This window comes from Chrysemys picta, chromosome 8 (genome assembly GCF_011386835.1).
Source record: "Chrysemys picta bellii isolate R12L10 chromosome 8, ASM1138683v2, whole genome shotgun sequence".
In the NCBI taxonomy this organism is placed as follows: domain Eukaryota; kingdom Metazoa; phylum Chordata; order Testudines; family Emydidae; genus Chrysemys; species Chrysemys picta.
The window spans coordinates 68,295,460-68,315,214 of record NC_088798.1 but is presented as its reverse complement, the minus strand read 5'-3'; the positions used below and the strand labels follow the sequence as shown (position 1 = coordinate 68,315,214).

At 56.7% G+C, this 19,755-nt stretch overlaps 1 protein-coding gene across 16 annotated transcripts in view; it reads right to left on the bottom strand.

The window, feature by feature from the left end:
* NOS1AP (nitric oxide synthase 1 adaptor protein) overlaps positions 1–19,755 on the bottom strand; it is a 183,133-nt gene that overhangs the window by 18,568 nt on the left and 144,810 nt on the right. For 9 of the 16 annotated variants that reach the window (XM_065554753.1, XM_065554755.1, XM_065554767.1 and 6 more), the window contains 4 exons: positions 16,741–16,904; positions 11,626–11,793; positions 9,107–9,272; positions 7,934–8,083 (listed from right to left, as the gene is read on the bottom strand). In XM_065554753.1, the coding sequence (XP_065410825.1) occupies positions 7,934–8,083; positions 9,107–9,272; positions 11,626–11,793; positions 16,741–16,904 (648 nt within the window). Of the gene's footprint in view, positions 1–1,086; positions 8,084–9,106; positions 9,273–11,625; positions 11,794–16,740; positions 16,905–19,755 lie in introns of those variants that run through there. The other 7 variants (XM_065554754.1, XM_065554756.1, XM_065554758.1 and 4 more) reach the window with 3 other exon arrangements.

The window sequence follows — 19,755 nt, the reverse complement described above, 5'->3', positions numbered from 1 at the left end:
CTAGAAACACTCCGATCAGTGATGATTCCGTTTGACACGTTTTGAGACCCCATCAGTTAGCCATCCACTTAAAGTGTGACATGTTCATTTTATATCTTTGTAGTTTTTTAACCACAATTTTGTGCAGTTCCAAGACACATCACAGAAGTCTAAATCTCTTACATCAACACTATTATCTTCATTAACCAGACCTGTCATCTCATCCAAGAACGATAAAGCTAGTTTGACACCATCTATTTTCCATAAACCCATGTTGACAGGCATTAATTAAATGACCCTCTGTTATTAATTGAGTCCCATATCAATGACTCTATTATCTTATCCAAGGTCTACGTCAGACTGACAGGCCTGTAACGACCCAGGTCACCCCATTAGACTTTCATAAGCAGCTGCAGCTCCCTAGCTGGGGCTCTGTCAGGCTCCCAGCCTCTGCGATTGGCACAGAGAGGGATGTGTGGGTCACCCCACTGAACGGTGAGAGCACGAGCACCAGTCTGCACAAGGGTCAGCACGGAGCCCCGCATGCTGTCGGACTGTGCCTGGCCCGATGGGGCAGTGCCAGTGTAGAGCGGTACTCACGGCAATCTATACTCAACCCAGCTCTCTCAGCAAAGATGAGGACATCATGTTGGGATGCTGCCTGCTCTCCCCTCACCATGCTGGGACACTAACCCCTTGACCCTCCCAAACAGGTTAGTGTCTGTTCAGCAGACTGGGCTCTTCATATCGCCAGTGGCTGAAGGCACTGGGTCAAGCCTGCTCTCCCCAGTGTCTGCTGGGAGACGTGCCTTTTGCTGCTCTCTGGGGACAAGTTTCACTGCCTGGAAAGCATAGGGGCTGGAACTAGAGGTGCTGCCATGCCCCCTGGCTTAAAGTGGTTTCCATCAGATACAGGGTTTATAGTTTGGTTCAATAGCTCTCAGCACCCCCATTACACACATTGCTCCAGCCCCCTGCTGGAAAGCTCCATTCCCAAGTGGGATGGCTGCTGGGGTATAACTGGTTTCCCTGCTTTGGGCCCCGAAGTTTGGGAGGTGGAAGGAGTGATCCAGAGACAGTGAGAGAAAGAAGAGACGACAGAAAGCCTTGAGAAATTGAAAGATTTATTTAGCAAAAGCCAATAGACAAACACCATCCAGGGGTTAAGTGCACTTACATTGACAGACTGGCTTCCCAGATAGACTGAATACACAGTTAGTAACACAACAGTTGTAGGAAAGGAAAGGACAAAAAATAGATCTATCTCTATCCCCAGCCAAGACCCACCACCACAGTGTGAGGCTGGAGAGGAGGTTCCTGGGCAGCGTGGAGTTGGGAGGAGGAGAATTTACAGCTGTACAGTTCCAGGGCCCAGGGCACAGCAGAAGGCTGGAAAGAGTTGCAGCCCAGCTCTGGGACACCTGTGAGATGCATGCTGGGGCCTTCCAGCAATGCCCCTTCACATTGCTTCACGCCACTGGCTACCGGCCTTTCAAAGGCCCCCAAGAGAAGGGGCTGCTCTCAGAACCAGCAGCAGCCACCACCCTGTCCCTACCCCCATCCTGAGCGGGAGCAGACCAGAGTGATGAGAAAAAGGATCACTCATGCATCTGACGAAGTGAGTATTCACCCACGAAAGGTCATGCTCCAATATGTCTGTTAGTCTATAAGGTGTCACAGGACTCTTTGCTGCTTTTATAGATCCACAGTAACACGGCTACCCCTCTGATACTTGAGAAAAAGGATGAGTTGGAAGCAGGCCAAGTAAGCCAGCTGCCTGCCTGCCTGAAGGCACCTAGTCCCTGAGGGGGTGTCCCAGTGCCATGACTCCCAAGAGTGACTCCCAGGGGCACAGGACTCTCACTAGGACTCCTGCTCCCTCTGGGTCTGCTGTTCCTGCTCCTACCTGAGCTGTGCAGAGCAGGTCTGGGGCAAGGAGAGGAGAGGGGAACAGGACTGGTCCTGCCACAAGCAACAGGGAGGGTGAGAGCCTCACAATAATGTCCTTCCTTCCTTCCTCCCTCCCTCCCACTGCCCTGCTCTCTGCCCCTCCCTCATGTGTCAGCCAGCCAGACCCTGACTCCTGCCTATTGCATCTGGCCCTGCCGCTCATTCTCCTGCCCTCACTGCATTAACTCTCTCACATGCCAAGTCCCCTCTCCAGCCCCTCCAAAGGTCCCAGGGAGTCCCCTCAGCCCCCTCCCCGATCCCGCTGCCATCCTTACCCTTATCCCCCTGCACTCTCATCTCTCTCTTCTTCCCTTTCCCAGCTGCATCCTGCCCCCCATCCTATCTCCTACCTGTGCAACAGGCCTAGGCAGGCTGCTGGTGTTCCCATCCCTTCCCACCTGAAGTTCTGCCTGGTCAACCTCCCACCCCCTCTGCCAGTGCCCACCTGCCCCTTCCAGGCCTGCAGGGGACGGGTGCAAGCTCACCCCACCCATCAGGCCAGATCAGCCTCTTGCCCGGCAGCCCAACAGCCCAGCTGAGCTCTGAGCGGGACCACACCAGGCATTGCAGCTCCCCAGTCCCTCACAAGCCCATCTGGCCAGGAGGCCCTCCTCCCCACTGCCCTGCCTGTCTGAATGACAGCACCTGGCCCAATCCCAGCCCTGGCGAGAGGAGGGGACATTGGTGGGAAGACACAGCCATTGCCACCACCTCTCCCTCCATCCAGTGGGTCAAATCAGCCCCAGCCAGGGCGCTCCTGGACATCTCGCTGCAGCTCGACACACCAACATCAGCTAAATGCCCCTCCCACCTAGGGCTGCCCCCAGCTCCACAGACACCAGCTGATGACCGTGATCCAGGCCCCCGTGCCTGCATTGCAGTTAGGGTGGACTGCAGCCCCCACCTGCTGGGGGCCCATCAGCCCAGTGCCCCTCACTGTGCTGACCCCACAGAACAGCAGCTCACAGGCCTGGTCTCAGGGGCTTCTACACCCCCTGTGCCAGAGATAATGGCTCTCACAGCCAGGGGCCCCGCTCAGTTAGAGTTCCCCAAAGGTGCCACCGGATGCTGCCCGTGGCAGGTGATGCTGGGGGCGGGCTCAGGAGGAGCAGGCAGAAGGTGCAGGCAAAAAGGAAGAGAGATCAGACGAGCAGTGGGAGCGGCGGGGGAAGAGAGAGGAAGAATCCATTCCCCAGCCCCCATGTCCTCAGGGGAGCAGAGGGAATGTCAGTGCCTGTCTTGACTCCTGGTCCTGGTGCAGCGACCAACAGCCTCAGGAACAGGCAGGGAGAGCTGCAGGCCCCATGGGAGTGACAAGGCTGGAGGGATGTCTCAGGCAGACGTTACCTTCCAGGCTGGGGCCCCGGGGCAGCCATCCTGCTGTGGGCACTCTGACGGGACATCACTGGGACAGGCTGTTGGTCAGCAGGGTCCCACCCTGAGTGGTGGAGACAGTGGTATGATATAACAGTTTTTCACCAGGATGCAGGAGGGGAGGAGGTGGGGAATAGGCTCCCTGACGCATGTAGGGCTTTGTCAATAGGGTCTGACAACCTGGCCCTGGCCTGGCCTATCTTTTTAATGGCATCTTCCCTGGTGCTCTGGCTGGTTTCCTCCTGCATTAGGTTAGCTCAAACACTGAGCCTCCCAGCGTGTGATATGAAGCAAGGGGGCAGCTCACAGCACTGGGGCACAGCAGCAGTGGGCATGCAAGGGCACGACTGGAATTTCATGACCATCTGGATCTTATTTGGGCCCCTCACGCCCCCACAGACTTCAATCACCTGCATGTTCAAGTCATCATTCAAAATCAAAATAATGCACAGAAATTGGGTAAACAAAAGCCAACTAATTATTGTAATCAAGCTTCTTCCAGCATTCCAAAAACCTCAGGGCCACATTCCAAAAGGTTATCCCAGACTGCCCTCACAGTAGCTAAGAGCACATTTATTTGCATGCACACAAACCTCAATCGCTTTGCAAGTGTATCCCCTTTCAGGTGCAAAAAATTGCACTTGCAAGGGCATCGTTTTGCATAAACAAAATCCACATTTGCAAGTGCATTTGTGTGCACAAACAGAGTTGTCAGCTCTCACAATCTGAGTTGTAAAACTCCAGCTCCTGGAAGCATGTGATGGTGCGAGAACCTCAGCTTTCCTTTACCAAAAAAAGCAAGTTTCTAGCCCTCGCAGTTGTGGAGAAAAGCCCGAAAACAGGACCCAAGTGCTCCCTAAAGGCTCAGAAATCAGAAAGCAAAGAAAAAGAGCCCCAGTTATTTTTGAAAGCCAATCTCATGGTCTCTGGAGCCTGCCTCCTGAGTTCTGAACGTGGGCAGCTGACCAGACTGCAGAAACCTGCATGATTTATCACAGATTTTCATTGAGCACTTGGAAGAAGAATCTTTGGAGATTTTGGCTCCATCTGTCCTGGTGGTGAAACAAGTCTAAAAGTCCAGTTAGATCTACTCCAATAGAGCCAGAACCACCCTCAGGAAACCTCAACATGACTGGTGCCTTTCCTTAGGTCCTGCCTTCCACCCCTCAGTGCAGCTCTCACTGTTGGCTGTAAGACACAGCACGTGTTGGGCACAGAGATGGGCAGAATGGCCCTTAGCCGAGGGCTCCTCCAGCCAGCCAGTAGCTAGTGGGTGAGCTGATCGACAGTGTTATGGTGACGCGTCAGTCCCTGGGAGTGGAGGGAAGTGTTCACAGCTGCCCTTGAGAGAGCTGTAAGTGAACCTGGAGTGCTGGGGACACGCTGTCCCGTGGCCTTGCCCTGGGGTTGCATGCTCTGGATTTCGCACTGCACGCGCCAGGTAACTCAGACAGAACAAGCACAGATGATGCGCATGTCGAGCCTGGGCTTTCTGCAGAGGCAGCTAGGAGAGGGGGGCCCAGCAGGCAATGCCTGGGGCCCAGTGTGGGTGAGGCAAGGCAAGGTGGGGCCAGGAGGGGCAAGGATGTAGCAGCCTTTGCTTCCCATCACCGTGCTGCTCTTCTGGAGCCCTGCTCTCCTGCTCTAGCCCATCTCTGCTCGGAGCCTGGAGAATCTTCCTAGCCAGTCTAGGGTTCCCATCCTGTCCCCATTCCACTCCTCAAGCCCTGCCCTCACTCCCCCACTCCACTGCTCCCTTCATGTCCAGCACCTCTGCACTCACCCCCCCACACACACTTCCCGTGTTACTGCCACACACGCCTGGAACCCACCAGCTACTGCCCCGTGAACTCACCACTCACCCTCCCGCAGATAGACCCAGGTCCCCTGCTCACTGCGCTCTCCCTATTAGTGGCTCCAGAGAGAAGCTGCTCACCAGCCAGCTCTGAACTCCGAAGGCTCGCAGGACTCTGGGGATGGTCAGGAGGCCCAGCGGGGAAGGTTGCACATGGCCCTGCCCTAGTGTCAGGGCTAATGGCATCACAGCGAATTGTCAGGGGAAAGCTGAGAGCAGGCAGCGACTGGAGGTAGCTCCAAGCCCCAGAGAGGGGTCAGGGGAAAGAGGGGGTGGTTAAACAATTTTAGATCAGTGAATACAGATCTGTGGATAGGGCACTGCTGGAGCCCCTCATCCAACCCATTTGCTTGCCTTTGGAGCCCTAGTCTACCCGCTTTTGTCAATTTCTCATCTTTTCAGTCTGCCACCTCTTGAGGGCATAGCCAATGCAGCCACGACAGGGCCAGATCCTGTCCGGGACCCTGGGTGCTACAGCAAGACAACCCATCCTAACGAACTTGCTCCCGTCTGCTTTCTGAAATCGCCAATCTTTACTGAGTCACCTACAGGCACTTTCAGCCTTCGCGCCCTCCGAGCAAAGCCTTTTCCCTGAGAATCTGCTCTGCCCCTCCAATCAAATGTTAACACAGCCTCATGGGGACAGCAAACAAACACTCCCATGACAGCAAGGCCCATCAGTACAGTCTTCTCCGCAGCATTGACCCAGCCAGGCTGCACAGCCTGGAGAACTTACCAGACAGCTTGAGAGCAAACAGGAGGAAGTGGCGCCTATCTGCTAGGGAGCCAGAGCAGCCAATCTGCCCAAAATGTGAAGCAAAAGCCCTGGGACTTTGCCCCGCCAAGATAGTGGGGGGTACACGCCACTGAAGAGTTCGGCTCCCTGAACTTGTGGAATTTCCTGACTTCATCACTGCATTAACATCAGCTTTGGCATTTCATTTCCCTGGATTTACTTAAGGAAAAAGAAAATACGAAGAGGCCAGTGCTGCTGAGCTGCTCTGCTGCTGGGATCTCCTGCTGCCGCCCCGCTCTCACTGCACACCCCTAGGGAGCTGGGGACAAGGAAAGAGTGTGCTGGCAGATGACACAATACTGAGGTTAGTCAAGACTAGGAAGGCCAGCAAGCCCTAGCTGAGTGAGGAGAATGGCTGGAGTGACTGCAGGGGAAAGTGTCTCGACAAGAGCATGGTAATGCCTGATCTGTGATTCCTTCACACCGGGGGGCTGAAATGGATCTGAATGGCTCAGGTTCGACCCGGGCATGACTGGAACAGCGAGTGTGCCAGCTCGTCACTCAGCAGCGTGCAGAACAGCTGCACAAGACTGGGATGGAGACCAACTCCAAAACCGGTGCCATGGAGAGCAAGGCTGGCACCTGCCTGGGAGACTTGGGTTCAATTCCCTGTGCTGCACAGACTTGAGCTCTGTGCCTCAGTGCCCATCTGTCCAGCAGGCAATAGCCCTGCCTGGCCTCCCAGGGCTGTGTGGGCATGAATACAGTGCCGGCTGGGAGATGCTCCGTTGCCACCGGCTGTGTGGGGAGTTCAGAGAGCTAGGATCTGTTATACAGATATGGGGCATTCCATGACCTGCAACAGTAAGGTCAGGTCTGGTTCCCCAGGAATCGAAGGAGGCTCAGAGGCAAGTGCCCACAATGCCGAGAGGCTCCATCTGAGGACGGGGAGTTTCAAGGACTGGGTGGTCTCTCACTGAAATCTATAGTTCGACTCCACTGGGAGCAGAGTTACCCGTACGCTGAGCTCCTGTGACCATTCCCCCTGACTCTGCTCTGTTTGGAGATGGGATGAATAGGAGGGGACATGACAGGGCCATGTCAAAGACTGAATGGGATAAGAAAGCGGGTGGGAGCTCTGTCTCAGTGAGAACCAGGGGAGGTACACTGATGATAAAAGGCAACGAATCTAACACTGATCAAGGGAAATTCTTCATTTTTACCCAGAATGGACAATGAGCCTGTGGAACTCCTTGCTACAGGATGTTATGGGGCCAAGAGCTTGGTAGGATTCAGACAAGGGTTATAGATTTTATGGCTAACGAAAATATCCCCAGTTCCATTACAGAGGACAAAGCTGTGCCATGGATGTACAGCCACACATCGCTGGCCATAGCCTATGGAGTCTGGTCAGAGCAGAAGCTGGCACAGCAGGCTGGCAGAGCCTTGGGGCAGCGCGGTGAGGGACCTGCGGACGTGACTGCACATCGTAGGAGGGTATGTGCCTGTGCCTGCTCCTGTGTGCTCTGTGGCTGTGCTGGGTGGGTGCTCACTCAATCTCCTCTCTCTCACAGCAAGGCCAGGACATGCACTTACAGCTCTGAGAGCCTGCTGGGATGGTGTGGGCTGCAGGTAGCGCAGCCCTGACTTTGTCCTGCCACAGGGGCAGAGAGGGAGCTTTTACTGCCTACCCAGGCCTAAAGCACTGAACTGAGCCCTGGCCTCCAGCAGCTGCTTCCCTCCCCAGGACTATCTCCTCCTTGTCTCGGTCTAGAGACAGCCACCCTCCTACACAGCGATCTCATCGTCCAGGCTGTCCCCCAGGCCCTGTGTGTGCCGCACGTTGAGCAGACGCGGTGGCTCCTCCTGGGCCCACGAGTCACGCTCCTCGCTCTCGTCCGTGTTGGACTCGTACTCCGAGGCAATGCCCGACTCACGGAACTTGATGAGCTCCAGGCTGCCCAGGAGTGGCTCTGACGGTGACGCAGCGCCTGGGGGGAAGCGGAAGTACTCCAGCTTCACCAAGCAGTCACTCCTACCTATGGGGCTGCCCAGGGCATGGGTGGAATCAGGGCCAGGGCCCAGCAGCTGCAGGTGGAGGTCCTCAGGCTTCGGGGTGGTGGGGTCGCACAGCACCGGCAGGGCATTGCAGCGGTAGGTTATCTCCAGCAGACTGTCCTGGGAGCCTACTGGAAAAGAGAAGGGCAGTCGGAGCGGGCATGGCCTAGGGCATCACTGACCCCTCACATGGGCTGGCAGACAGCCAACAGGCACACAGACCTGCTCTAGATCTCAACCCAGGGCCAAGAGCCCCATTACCCACCCCGATCGTGGTGCTTTTCACATGGGGAACTGAAGCCGATGGAGGGTGGAGGGATAGGTGGGGATCTAGCTGAACGAACAGCAACAGGGAAAAGCATGGACAGCCCCCAAAGATAACCCCCTCCAGCCCTCACCCCCCCCACCCCCCCCCAACATGTGTACATGGCCCTGCCCCAATAACACCCAGCCCCCACACACACATCACACACCCGCACCCCCAACATGTGTACATGGCCCAGCCCCAATAACACCCAGCCCCCGCACTCCCACCACACACAATCACCATCCACACTACTAACTTGTGCACACGGCCCTGTCCCAATAACACCCAGCCCCTGCACCCACGTGCGCACACAGCTTCCCCTGCAGAGCTGAGGGAAGTACATGCAGGGACTCTCCCCACAGGGTGCCCATTATAAATTCTCTCTCCCTGGGCATCCTGGTGCTGGGAGCAGGAGACATGGGGCAGTCTCTTGCATGCCACAAACCCTGGGGTGCAAAGCGGTGGGGCTGTCTAGTCGGTGTGGGTCTCACCCCGCACCCCACAAGGAGATGTGGTCACTGCAGGCCTGAGTCAGGCAGTCAGTCAGGGCACTGACCCCTGGGAACCGGGCTGAGATGTATGCATGGCACGCCCACCCTGGCCATGGGCTGTGCTCAGCCTGGGCTGCTGGGCACGGCTCTGTGGCGACCCCTCCCACTGGCGTTCATGGGGATCCCCTCTCCAGGGAGCGCTGGGGACCATGGCAGAGGCACACCACCGGAGCGGGGGAGAATGGGAAGGGATAGGGAGTCCCTTGTGCCCTGGTGGATCAGCACAGGGCCCAGCAGCAAACACCTCCATGCTGTGCTCCTGGGTCCCTGTGCAAGGCTGGGGAATGAACTCTTACTGGTATTGCTTCCTGACAGCTTCAGCTCCAGCTCCTGCACCTGCCTGACCAGCAGCGAGATGTGCTGGAGCATGTCCTTGTTCTGCAGCAGGAGCTGGTGCACGCGCGCCTGGGCCTCCAGCCGAGCTGCTGCCTCTGCAGCCAGCTGGTCCTTCAGCAAGTGAACCTGCCGAACAGATACGGAGACACAGCGAGTGGGTGCGTGCCAGGATAGGCTGCCTGCCCCAAGCCAGGGGTCTGAGCCCGGAGCTCCAGGCTAGAGTGAGATTCATGCACCCCGCCCGCAGCCCCAGCCTCCAGTGCCTCCAGTCAGACGCCCATTCCCTTAGCAACCTGTTCTCTCAGCCAGGCACAGGGGTGGCTGTCTGCAGAGCGGGAGCTCAGGCCCAGCCCAGAGAGACTCTCCCCTGGGAGCCATCCCTAGTGATGGGAGCTGCTGCCCTGGGCTGGGGATGTCGCCAGCTGCTCTGCTCTGGGGCAGCAAGCAGGAGAAAGAGGAAGAGATTTATACTGGTCTGTGGAAGTCCTGGACCCACAAAGCCCTTCCAGACTTTCCCCAGAGTGCTGGTAAGTCCGTTCCCCAGTCCAGTCCCACAGGAACCCCACAGCCACAGGGCAGCACGGGACAGGGGGCATGCTAGCATCTGTCCCCTGTCCACACTGCATCCAGCATGGAGCTCCTTCTTCTTCACACTAGGGCACCCAGCCATGGGGCAGATTTGTCTGTCCCAAGCAGAGAGACACGCCCACAGAGGCTGTGCTGAGACTGGGTAAGGGAAGCAGGAGCACTGGCACCTGCTGGCAGTGATGGAATTGCAGTTCAAAGCTGCAGGCGCCAAGGCATGCTGTCAGGAGCAGGGGAGCTGGAAGTTCCCACTGAGACAGCTGCCCGTCCCCACGTAGAGGGGCAGCCCCGTGGGTTTCAAAGGCCGTTCAGCTGCAGGTGAGGGCCAGGCTAGCTCATCTTGAGACAGACTCTCCCTGCAACCCTAACCATGGCTCCCTGGAGCCTCCAGTGAAACAAGGGTCTCTGGGTATGTCCACACTACAGTTAGGCAGCAGCCCGTGTGTGGCTGGCCCCTGCCAGCTGACTGGGGCTCCATGCAGGGCTGTTAAATTTGCAATGTAGATGCTGGGCTCTTGCATCCTCTCACCTCACAGGGTCCTAGAGCCCAGACTCCAGCCCAAGCCCAAATGCCTACACTGCAAACAGCCCCTTAGCCTGGCCCTGCAACCCATGTCATCTGGCAGGGGCCAGCTGCGGGGTTTTAACTGCAGAGTAGACAGACCCATTGAGACCTGAGACCTGGAGCTGATTTTCCCCCCGCAGCAGTGTGCCTTGACCTCTAGGTCCATGGCCGACCCTGAGCATCAGAGAATGCAGGGCCCTGCTCCAGAAGAGCTCTGCCTAGCCCAGCCCAGGCCACAGCAGTCTGGACAATTCCTTGCTGCATTTACATTCCTGCTGAGCTGCGTAGATCTGCATGAGGGTTGTAGCCAGGACCCTGTCCCCAGCCCAGGCGACAAGGGCAGTTGATACCCATGATATTTCACTGGCCCACACACCCCACAGAGCAAACAAGCCCTCAGCGCTTGTCAGGTGTGAGACCTAGACAGTGGGATCAATGCACTCTGCACACATTAGCCAGCCCCTGACTGTGAGTCCTAGTAAACTGGCCGGGCTGAGCTAAGCTGTGTGCCCCTCTGGCCCCTGGGATGTGGCATCCCATCGTGTGCCTCCACACAATGGGGCCAGCAGTGCTGGGGGCTGTTGGTGCTGCCTGCCCCTGCCCATAGCACAGGGGATTGGCTTGCAGTGCAGTGAGGTTCCTGGAACGCTATGGGTGACTCGCTGCAGGGGCAGCTGGGCCGGGGGCAGGGCATGTGGCTTGGGGAAGGATGTCTGTGGGTTCCCTGATGCCCCTGGCACAGTGCGTATGGGGGGGCAGCTCTACTCCTTCCTTCAGTCCCACAGCTCTTGCTGTCTCCCTGACTTCTCTTCTGAGCTGCCTCCCCTCAAACTGACTGGTGCCGTGGCCCAACTGGATCTGCCAGGTCCTCTCCCTCCCGCCGGGCTGTCCCTGCTGAATTCCCTTCCTCCATTCGGGGTGACCTCGGGCTCTCTCCTCCTGTGATATACCCAACTCCCACCCCTCAACCGTGGCTAAGATCAGACCTATCCCCTTGTCTAGGACCACACTGAGGCCCGCCCGCATCATCATAACCCAACGTCCACTTGTCCCTGCAGCCATTCAGAACCCTCCCTCCACCTCCACCCGGTTTCAGACCCCTCCTCTGCCTGCTCCTCCCTTCCTGCATCAAGGCCAAGCTCCTTGGCTGTGCCTCCAGGGTTCTGCCACTTCTGGCTTATCTGCCCGTGTCCATTTCCACCCCACCCTTCCCAGCACACCAACCTCTCACACAAACCCCTCCACATGGTCCCCTGTGCATGCACTGCTGCCTGCACAGCCCCGCTTGGCCCTGGCACGCCGTGGCTCTAATAACCACACTGGCAGCACCTGGGCCATGGCCACTTGTGTCTGTTGCGTCTGTTGCTGCAGAAGCTGCCGGAGAAACTGCATTTGGTGATGAGCGGAGAGAGGGGTCCCCAGGTCCGGCAGCTGGGAGGAGGAGGGGAGCAGCAGCTTGGGCGATGCAGTCAGGATACTCTCAGAGTGGAGGGAGTCCTGGAAAATATAGAGAAAAGCGAAGCCTGATCCACTCTGTGTGCTGCCCTTCAGCATGCCTGACTAACCTAATTGCCTTCTATGAGGAGATAACTGGGTCTGTGGATGAGGGGAAAGCAGTGGATGTTTTATTCCTTGACTTTAGCAAAGCTTTTGATACAGTCTCCCACAGTATTCTTGCCAGCAAGTTAAAGAAGTATGGGCTGGATGAATGGACTATAAGGTGGATAGAAACTGGCTAGATCGTAGGGCTCAACAGGTAGTAATCAATGGCTCCATGTCTAGTTGGCAGCCGGTATCAAGTGGAGTGTCCCAAAGGTCAGTCCTGGGGCTGGTTTTGTTCAGTATCTTTATTAATGATCTGGAGGAAGGCATGGATTGCACCCTCAGCAAGTTTGCAGATGACACTAAACTGGGAGGAGTGGTAGATACGCTGGAGTGTAGGGATAGCATACAGAGGGACCTAGACAAATTAGAGGATTGGGCCAAAAGAAATCTGATGAGGTTCAACAAGGACAAGTGCAGAGTCCTGCTCTTAGGACGGAAGATTCCCATGCACTGCTACAGACTAGGTACCGGATGGCTAGGCAGCAGTTCTGCAGAAAAGGACCTAGGGGTTACAGTGGACGAGAAGCTGGATATGAGTCAACAGTGTGCCCTTGTTACCAAGAAGGCTAACGGCATTTTGGGCTGTATAAGTAGGGGCATTGCCAGCAGATCGAAGGATGTGATCATTCCCCTCTATTCGACATTGGAGAGGCCTCATCTGGAGTACTGTGTCCAGTTTTGGGCCCCACACTACAAGAAGGATGTGGAAAAATTGGAAAGTCCAGCAGAGGGCAACAAAAATGATTAGGGGGCTGGAGCACATGAGTTATGAGGAGAGGCTGAGGGAACTGGGATTGTTTAGTATGCAGAAGAGAAGAATGAGTGGGGATTTGATAGCTGCTTTCAACTACCTGAAAGGGGGTTCCAAAGAGGATGGACTGTTCTCAGTGGTAGCAGATGACAGAACAAGGAGTAATGGTCTCAAGTTGCAGTGGGGGAGGTTTAGGTTGGATATTAGGAAAAACTTTTTCACTAGGAGGGTGGTGAAGCACTGGAATGGGTTACCTAGGAAGGTGGTGGAATCTCCATCCTTAGAGGTTTTTAAGGCCTGGCTTGACAAAGCCCTTGTTGGGATGATTTAGTTGGGGATTAGGTCCTGCTTTGAGCAGGGGGTTGGACTAGATGACCTCCTGAGGTCCCTTCCAACCCTGATATTCTATGATTCTATGATTCAGTCACACAGCTCTGCAGTTCCAAAGCATCACACAGCTGTAGGCTAATGCGTTGGAGCCAGAACAGCCGTAGGGAACTTAGTCTCTAACTCCAGTTACACCTCCGACTTCAGTGCAAGCTAGGAGCCTAAGGAACTGACCTTCCTCGGCAGCAGCTCTGTCCTCCAGCTGGGCGCAGAGCAGCCCACTGGCCAGGCCAGCAGGAGGCAGAAACCCTGTAACGGACTGTGATACCTAGGTGCTCGCTCTCCCTGACACTGGGGCCGGCTCTGTGGCTCAGGCTGACTTTGCTCCAGCAGGTGCTCCCAGCAGGATTCTTCTGCCCCCTGAATGGCCACTCGGCCTGGTGAGCTGCCCTGAGCACGACGCTCTCAGCCTGAGTCACCTGAGTGCACAGAGCCAGCGGCCGCCAACACATGCTCCAAAGCTAGAGTCAGAAGGGTGGCCCCAACCTCACTTGGGGTGGGTGGAGGTCAGAGATTTGCACCTCGGCTCACAGCTTTGCCCTAGTTGCCAGCAGCTTCCAGGGGTGGGGGCAGGAGGCAGCTCCCCGTGTGAGCCCTCCTCAGCAACCCGTTTCTTCACCTTCTGGCTTGTGAGCCCTTGAGTTCCCTGGGTTGGGTTTTCTGACCTTCTTCTGCAACCCAGGAGGCCAGACACTTCCTCTTCTGAACAAATGGAAGCTGAGACTGTCAGGCATTCGTGGGCCTCCAGGAGCTGGGGCTTTACAAACACACCAAATAGCGATAAAATGGCAAGAGCTGGTACCACTGGCAAGATGCTCCCTGGGGACTGGCTCCCAGACAGGCTCTTGGTGTCTCAAGGCTATGTGTAATGCTGACACACTCAGTTGTTGGTGGCCAGGATCAAACATAGCTCTTTTAGCCAAGGCTGTAGCTAGCTCATCACTCTCTAGCTCAGTGGTTCTCAACCAGGAGCACCCCTGGAGTACTCAGAGGTCTTCCAGGGAGTACATCAACTCATCTAGGTCAGTGTTCTCAACCTGGGGGTTGCAGGATGGGTTTAGAGGGGTCACAAGTGCTGGGCTGGCGTTAGGGGTGGACACCACACCATAGGGGGCCCTGTAATGCTGTTACGTGCTTCAGCACCTGGCAGCAGGGCTCGGGCTCCAGGGGTACAGTAGTCTGGAAAGGTTGAGAACCGCTGCTCTAGCTGGTATAGGTGCCACAAGAGTGGGACAGAGTGCCACACCAAGCAGGCCTGGATCACATAGGCAGCGCCCTGGCTCTTCATGCCAGCCGCACAGAAGCTCACTCTGCTGGCTCTGTGACATGCTATATCGCACCATTCCTCTCTCCTCCTGCACTTTGGGCAGCAGTGGGACTGCCCTGCCCTGCCCTGGGTTGAACAGACAGCCCCCAGCCTCGGAAGAGCCATATGGGTCCTACCTCCCCTGACCCCGTGGCACCCCACTAATGACACAGGTGTCAAGCCTCAATGCATGTGGCCTTACTCACAAGAGGCTCACTGCTGGGAGCACCAGTGCGAAGGGCTCCACAGCCTCTGGTGCACTGGGAGAGCAGTTCTAAGCAGCACAGTGTGGTGGTCGCAGGCTCCGCCCCCCCTCCCCATGAGGGAAAGGGAGAGCCAGGAATGACAGGGGGGCCACTGGCAGAGCCCAGCAGAGCCGCGTGCTCGTAAGCTGGGGATTCACATGGCGCTTTCCCTACCAGACAAACCACATAGCCAGCTGTGTGGCTACGTCGGTGCCATGAGCACGAGGCCCATGCACCTGCACCCCGACTGTTCAACTCTCATGCCCTGAGGGTGGCCATTCTAGGGGATGCAAGGCAGGCAGGAGAGATGGGACCGTCCCCTCATCAATACCTCTCTGTGTGCCAGAGCACTGCGGCTGACAGGGAAGGACTTGGGCCCACTGGCTAGAGAAGGGGACTGGGAACCAGAACGTCTGGCTTCTATTCCCAGTACTGCTACCAACTTGTCATGTGAGCCACGGCCCCTCCGTGCCTCGGTTTCCCCACACTCCAGTGGGTACTCATGTACCTTGGATGATGTTTGTGTGACTGAATTAGGGCATGCTTGTACAGTGCAGTGTGAGCTACGAGAAGAGGGACTGGGGAGGGGAGAGGTTTATCATCCTGGGGAGCCCCTGGTTCTCTGAACCCCCCTTGCAAGATGGTGCTCTGGCCAACTCTTCCCTTGCCATGGCACTCACTCAATCCTGATGTGCCCTGGACTAGGACCTGGCCTCAGCTTTGGCAGGGCTGAGCGGGTGGGACAAATGTGCAGCACCACAGCTAGGCGGGTTAGCAGCACGGGGATGGTTCTGGGATGCTCTGAGTCTCTGCAGGGCGAGTGGAAAGCCAATGTCCTAGGCTGCACTGGGGACCCAACAGAGGAGTGGCTGTGGCCTGGTCTCTGAAGCACAAGCAGAACTCCTGGGTAAAGGGCGCTCTGCTCTGCTGGCCTCTGACAATGCCCAGATGTGCTGGGTTAATGCACCAGGCGATCCTCTCCTGCCAGCAGCCGTGCACTGCCTGCATGGGCTGTGTGGTCAGGCAGAGGGAGATGTAGCTCCACTCCTGCCGCTTTCCCTGGGAAACTAACATTGCTCCATTCCCAGGACATGCCACTGCCAACGGGAGCGAGGGGGCGACACAGGGACTAGTTTGTGTTTGGACTGCAGCAGTGCAGGACACAGCGCTGGGAGCTCTGGGTGAGAACAGGATGAGGGGGAGCCAATGACTATGAGCTTCTTTTATTGTTGGGGGGCTAACTGGATGGGGGGGGAGTTGGAGAGATGGGATCAAGGAATGGCCACTGCCCCTAACAGAGAGTAACGAAGCATGACAGCTGGACTCCCACCCTGCGCTGCCCCTGCCCAGCACACCCCGCAGCAGGAGCCGGGCACTGCCACCGTCAGGGACCAGAGCTGGGTCTGCCATCTGAAGAGCCGCAGCCTGTGTCCTCAGGGCTCAGCATGTCCCGGGGGTTTCAGGGCTCTGCGCTGACCAGCAATGGGGAAAGGTGTGTGTTTGCTGGAGACACCGTGGTGCCTAGGTTCCCCCTCTCTGGGTGTGGGGCACACACACTAGCTCTTAAAGTGGGAGTGCACAGAGGAGAGTGAACCTGGCTTCCTCCAGGGCCCCAGCAAAGGCAATTCGCCCTGGTCTGTGGGGCAGCTCATGGAAGAGGCATTTCCCATGTTGTGGGGTCTGGTCAGCCCCTCGGCTCCCCTTGTTAATGCCCTGGCAGAGTGGGGGGGATGCCAGCTGCCGTCACAAGTACACGTGCTGTTGTACCAGCTTCAGGATCATGGTGTGGCCCCCCCCATCTGATCACCCCACAGAGCTGCCACAGGTTGTTCCAGACCCATATCTAGACATGAGTTCCCTCCCTACCCCAATGGAAGGCAGCGTGAAACCCAAAGGTCTCTCTGAGTCGGGTGGGGGGGAAGTGACTCCCATGTGAGCCACAGGGGGAGAGTGTGGGAAGCTTTGGGGCTGCTGTGGGGAGAGAGCAGGGCACCCCCAGGCACAGACCCACGTCCTGCCCCCAAAGCCACCGAGCAATGCCGCTTGGACACACTCTTGGGAAGCCACGCTATCTGCGGGGACCCTAGACCTGTATCAGGGCTCAAGGGCCACCTTTGGGGCACAGCTGCTCTTGGCTGGGGCTGGTGTACCTTGGTGTCCGGAGAGTGCCCCAAGTCCTTCCCCACGGCGTCGAGGTCCGTCACCCCCCGGCTGAACTCCAGGGTGCTGTTCCCTGGTGGAGGGATCTCCACTGCGTCGATATCGGTCTCCTCTGCGGGGACAGCTACCTTCTCAGCTCTGGCTGGGTGACAGGCTGGGAGGGGGCAGCAATGGCATGGTCAGAGGTGAGATGGGACAACAGCAACTCTGCCCCAGTCCAGCTCCCCGGGGCTGAGAGAATGCAGGCTTGGCTAGCAAACAAGGACCATTCCTCCTTGTGGGGGAAGCACCTGAACACCTGCCATGGGTCACGCATCCCTAGCTGGCAGCCCTGGCTGACGCGCCCTATGGGGCTGAAGCCCTGAGCCCCACCTCTCTGCTGGACAGAAGCCAGAGGCGACACATGGGGGGTCATGTGGGGTCACATCCCCCACCCTCGATTTTTGCCAGGATTTGCTAGCCCCACTTGGTCACATGGTGCCGCTGGGCCCCCTCCCTGCATGGCAGCTGCTGGAACTGGCAGCCGGGGGCTGTGGCCTAAGGAGAGGCAGCGGCTAAGAGCTGGGAGCTGCAGGGAGAACTGATGCTTTTGCTGGGGCCTCTCCATGTGGAGCTAACACCTGGGAGCTGCAGGGTGGGGCCGCTGAGGGTAAGAGGGAGGATGTGCCTGGAGCGAGTGACTCAAGCTGTTGAGTGGAGGCCTGACCTTTAAATTGTGCCCCCTCACTCTCAGCAGGCACCAGTCACCTCTGGCAGAAGCTCCTAGCCCCACCACCCTGCTGCAGGGCAGAATCCCCAAGGCCCCTCTCCCCCCAGTCTGGTAGGTGGTGAATGGGGGGCTCTGCAAGCCACACTTTAATGGTAAAAGAGCCGGATGTGGCTCACGAGCCATGGTTTGGCCACCCCTGGCATATAGCATGTCAATCCACAGGATGCCTTCCCCCAAGCCTGTAGGGCCCCCGGACTGCCCCTGCCACTCCAGTGAGACCCCTGCATTCTGCGCGGCATAGGGAGCGCTGGGGGCAGTGTTGGCTAAATTCCCGACCAGCTCCGTGGGATGCAGTACTGATAATGCCATGGTGCCACAGTCTTGCTGTTATCCGATGCTCAGTTCCAGTCATTTTATGCTGGCCCACAGTATCCTGTTTTCAGTGTTTGCTGTGAGACGGCATAACTGCTTGGAGAAGGTGCCTGCAGGGACTGGGGCATGGGCAGTCAGACCTAGTGGATAGATTGGGCCTGGAACCAGAGCCAGAGTTAGGTGCCAAGCCAGGGGTCAGAGCCAGAGACAGTCAGGGGCAAGCCAGGGGTTGAAGTCGGAGTCAGCATCAGGGGTAGGGCATAGGAGCAGGGACCAGGAGTGAGGCAGGAAATGGGCAGAGGTGGGGTCTGGGATAAGGAGGGCAGGAACAGATTGGAAGGCAAGGTTCAGGGCAGTAGGCAGGGGACAGTGCAGCAGAAGTCAGCCAGGGATTGACCTAGTTGCTCAGACAACTTCCTGTTTCTGGTTTAAGTAGGGCATCCCAGCCAATCGGTGGGGCAGAAGTCTCCCCCAATCCGGAGCTTCGTGGGCCCTTTGTGAAGCAGAGCTTTGCTGGCCCACTTTTGCAATCATTCAGGTGAGCTGATGGGTGGTGGTCGTGGTCTGAGCCCTGCCTGGGGACCCTCAGGTCTAGGTTCAAGGCCCAGGATCGCTCACATCAACCCCTCTCCTCGGAAGTAGGGGCTGGGTTTCCAGGCTGGTTTTTGTGGAAGGTGTTTACCAGGTCAGGAGAGTGGACATTCTTTGCTGAGTCCCAGGAGCTCTCTTTGGGACTGGCAAGCCATAAGATGCCAGAGTCTAACCCGTCTGATTCTGGCATCAAGGATCTCACGGAGAATATGCTCATCATGGTCATGAACATGTACTGGTGTGGGGTGATGGTTGGGAGCGGTGAGGGAATGGGTCCTGAATGTGGGGCTTCAGGAGTGATGTATGGAAAACTGGGTGTATTTGGAGAGAATGGGGCAAGTTGAGTTCAAAGATGACTGGGCTAATGTGCTGGAGAATGCGGTAGGGGCCAAAGAGCTGGTAGTCCAATTTATGAGATGGCTTGTTTGTGTGTATGTTTTTTGTTGAGAGCCATACCTTCTGGCCTAGCAAAAGGGCAGGCCCCTCCTGTCATTGACAGTCCACATGTTGTTTCTTTCTTCTAGGTGTCCTTCAGGTGAACTTTTAGGTCATCTTGGGTTTGACATATATTGTGTCTAGTCCAAGGCTGCTGGGTTGTGTGAAGTTGTGGTTAGCTCCAGGTAAAACCAAGGATGGAACCCATAGTTTGAAAAAAAAATGGCTTTGCACTGTAGAAGCATGTTCTGCGTTATTGTACGTGAACACTTCCTGAGGTAGCAGCAAGAACCCTTTGTTCTGGTGGAAGTTTATGTAGTGTTGAAGATACTGCTCCAGAATCTGGTTGGTTCTCTCCACTTGACCCTTTGTCTGAGGGTGGTAGGTGGAAGAGAGGCAGGAGCAGATGCCCAAAATCCAGAGAGCTTCTCACATAAAGTGGGAGATAAATCACACATCGTGCTCAGAGACCATGTGCTGTGGGACGCCATGGAGGCAGACAACTTGGTCCACATAGAGCTGGGCAGTTTCCTGGGAGAAGGTTAGGCCAGTGCTGGGCTGAATGTGCCATCTTTGTGAGGTGGCCCACTACCGTCGGAATGCTAAAAAGACCACCGGACTTGGGTAGTTCTACTAGCAAATCTAAGGCAATGACTGTCCAGGGGCCGGGGGAGTCTCAAGGGACTGCAGGAGTTCAAGGGTTCCCAGGGTTTATTGTGCAGTGCCTTGGAGTGGGTACATACATTGCAACAAAGGCCTGCATGTGAGGACACCAGAAGATATGAGAGACAAGGCGCTGAGTTTTAAAACAGCCAAAATGTCCTGCCGGGGGCGTGGGAGGGTGTCATGGCATACTGGTAGGGCTGTAGTCCTTGGAGGCCTAGGGAGAACATATATA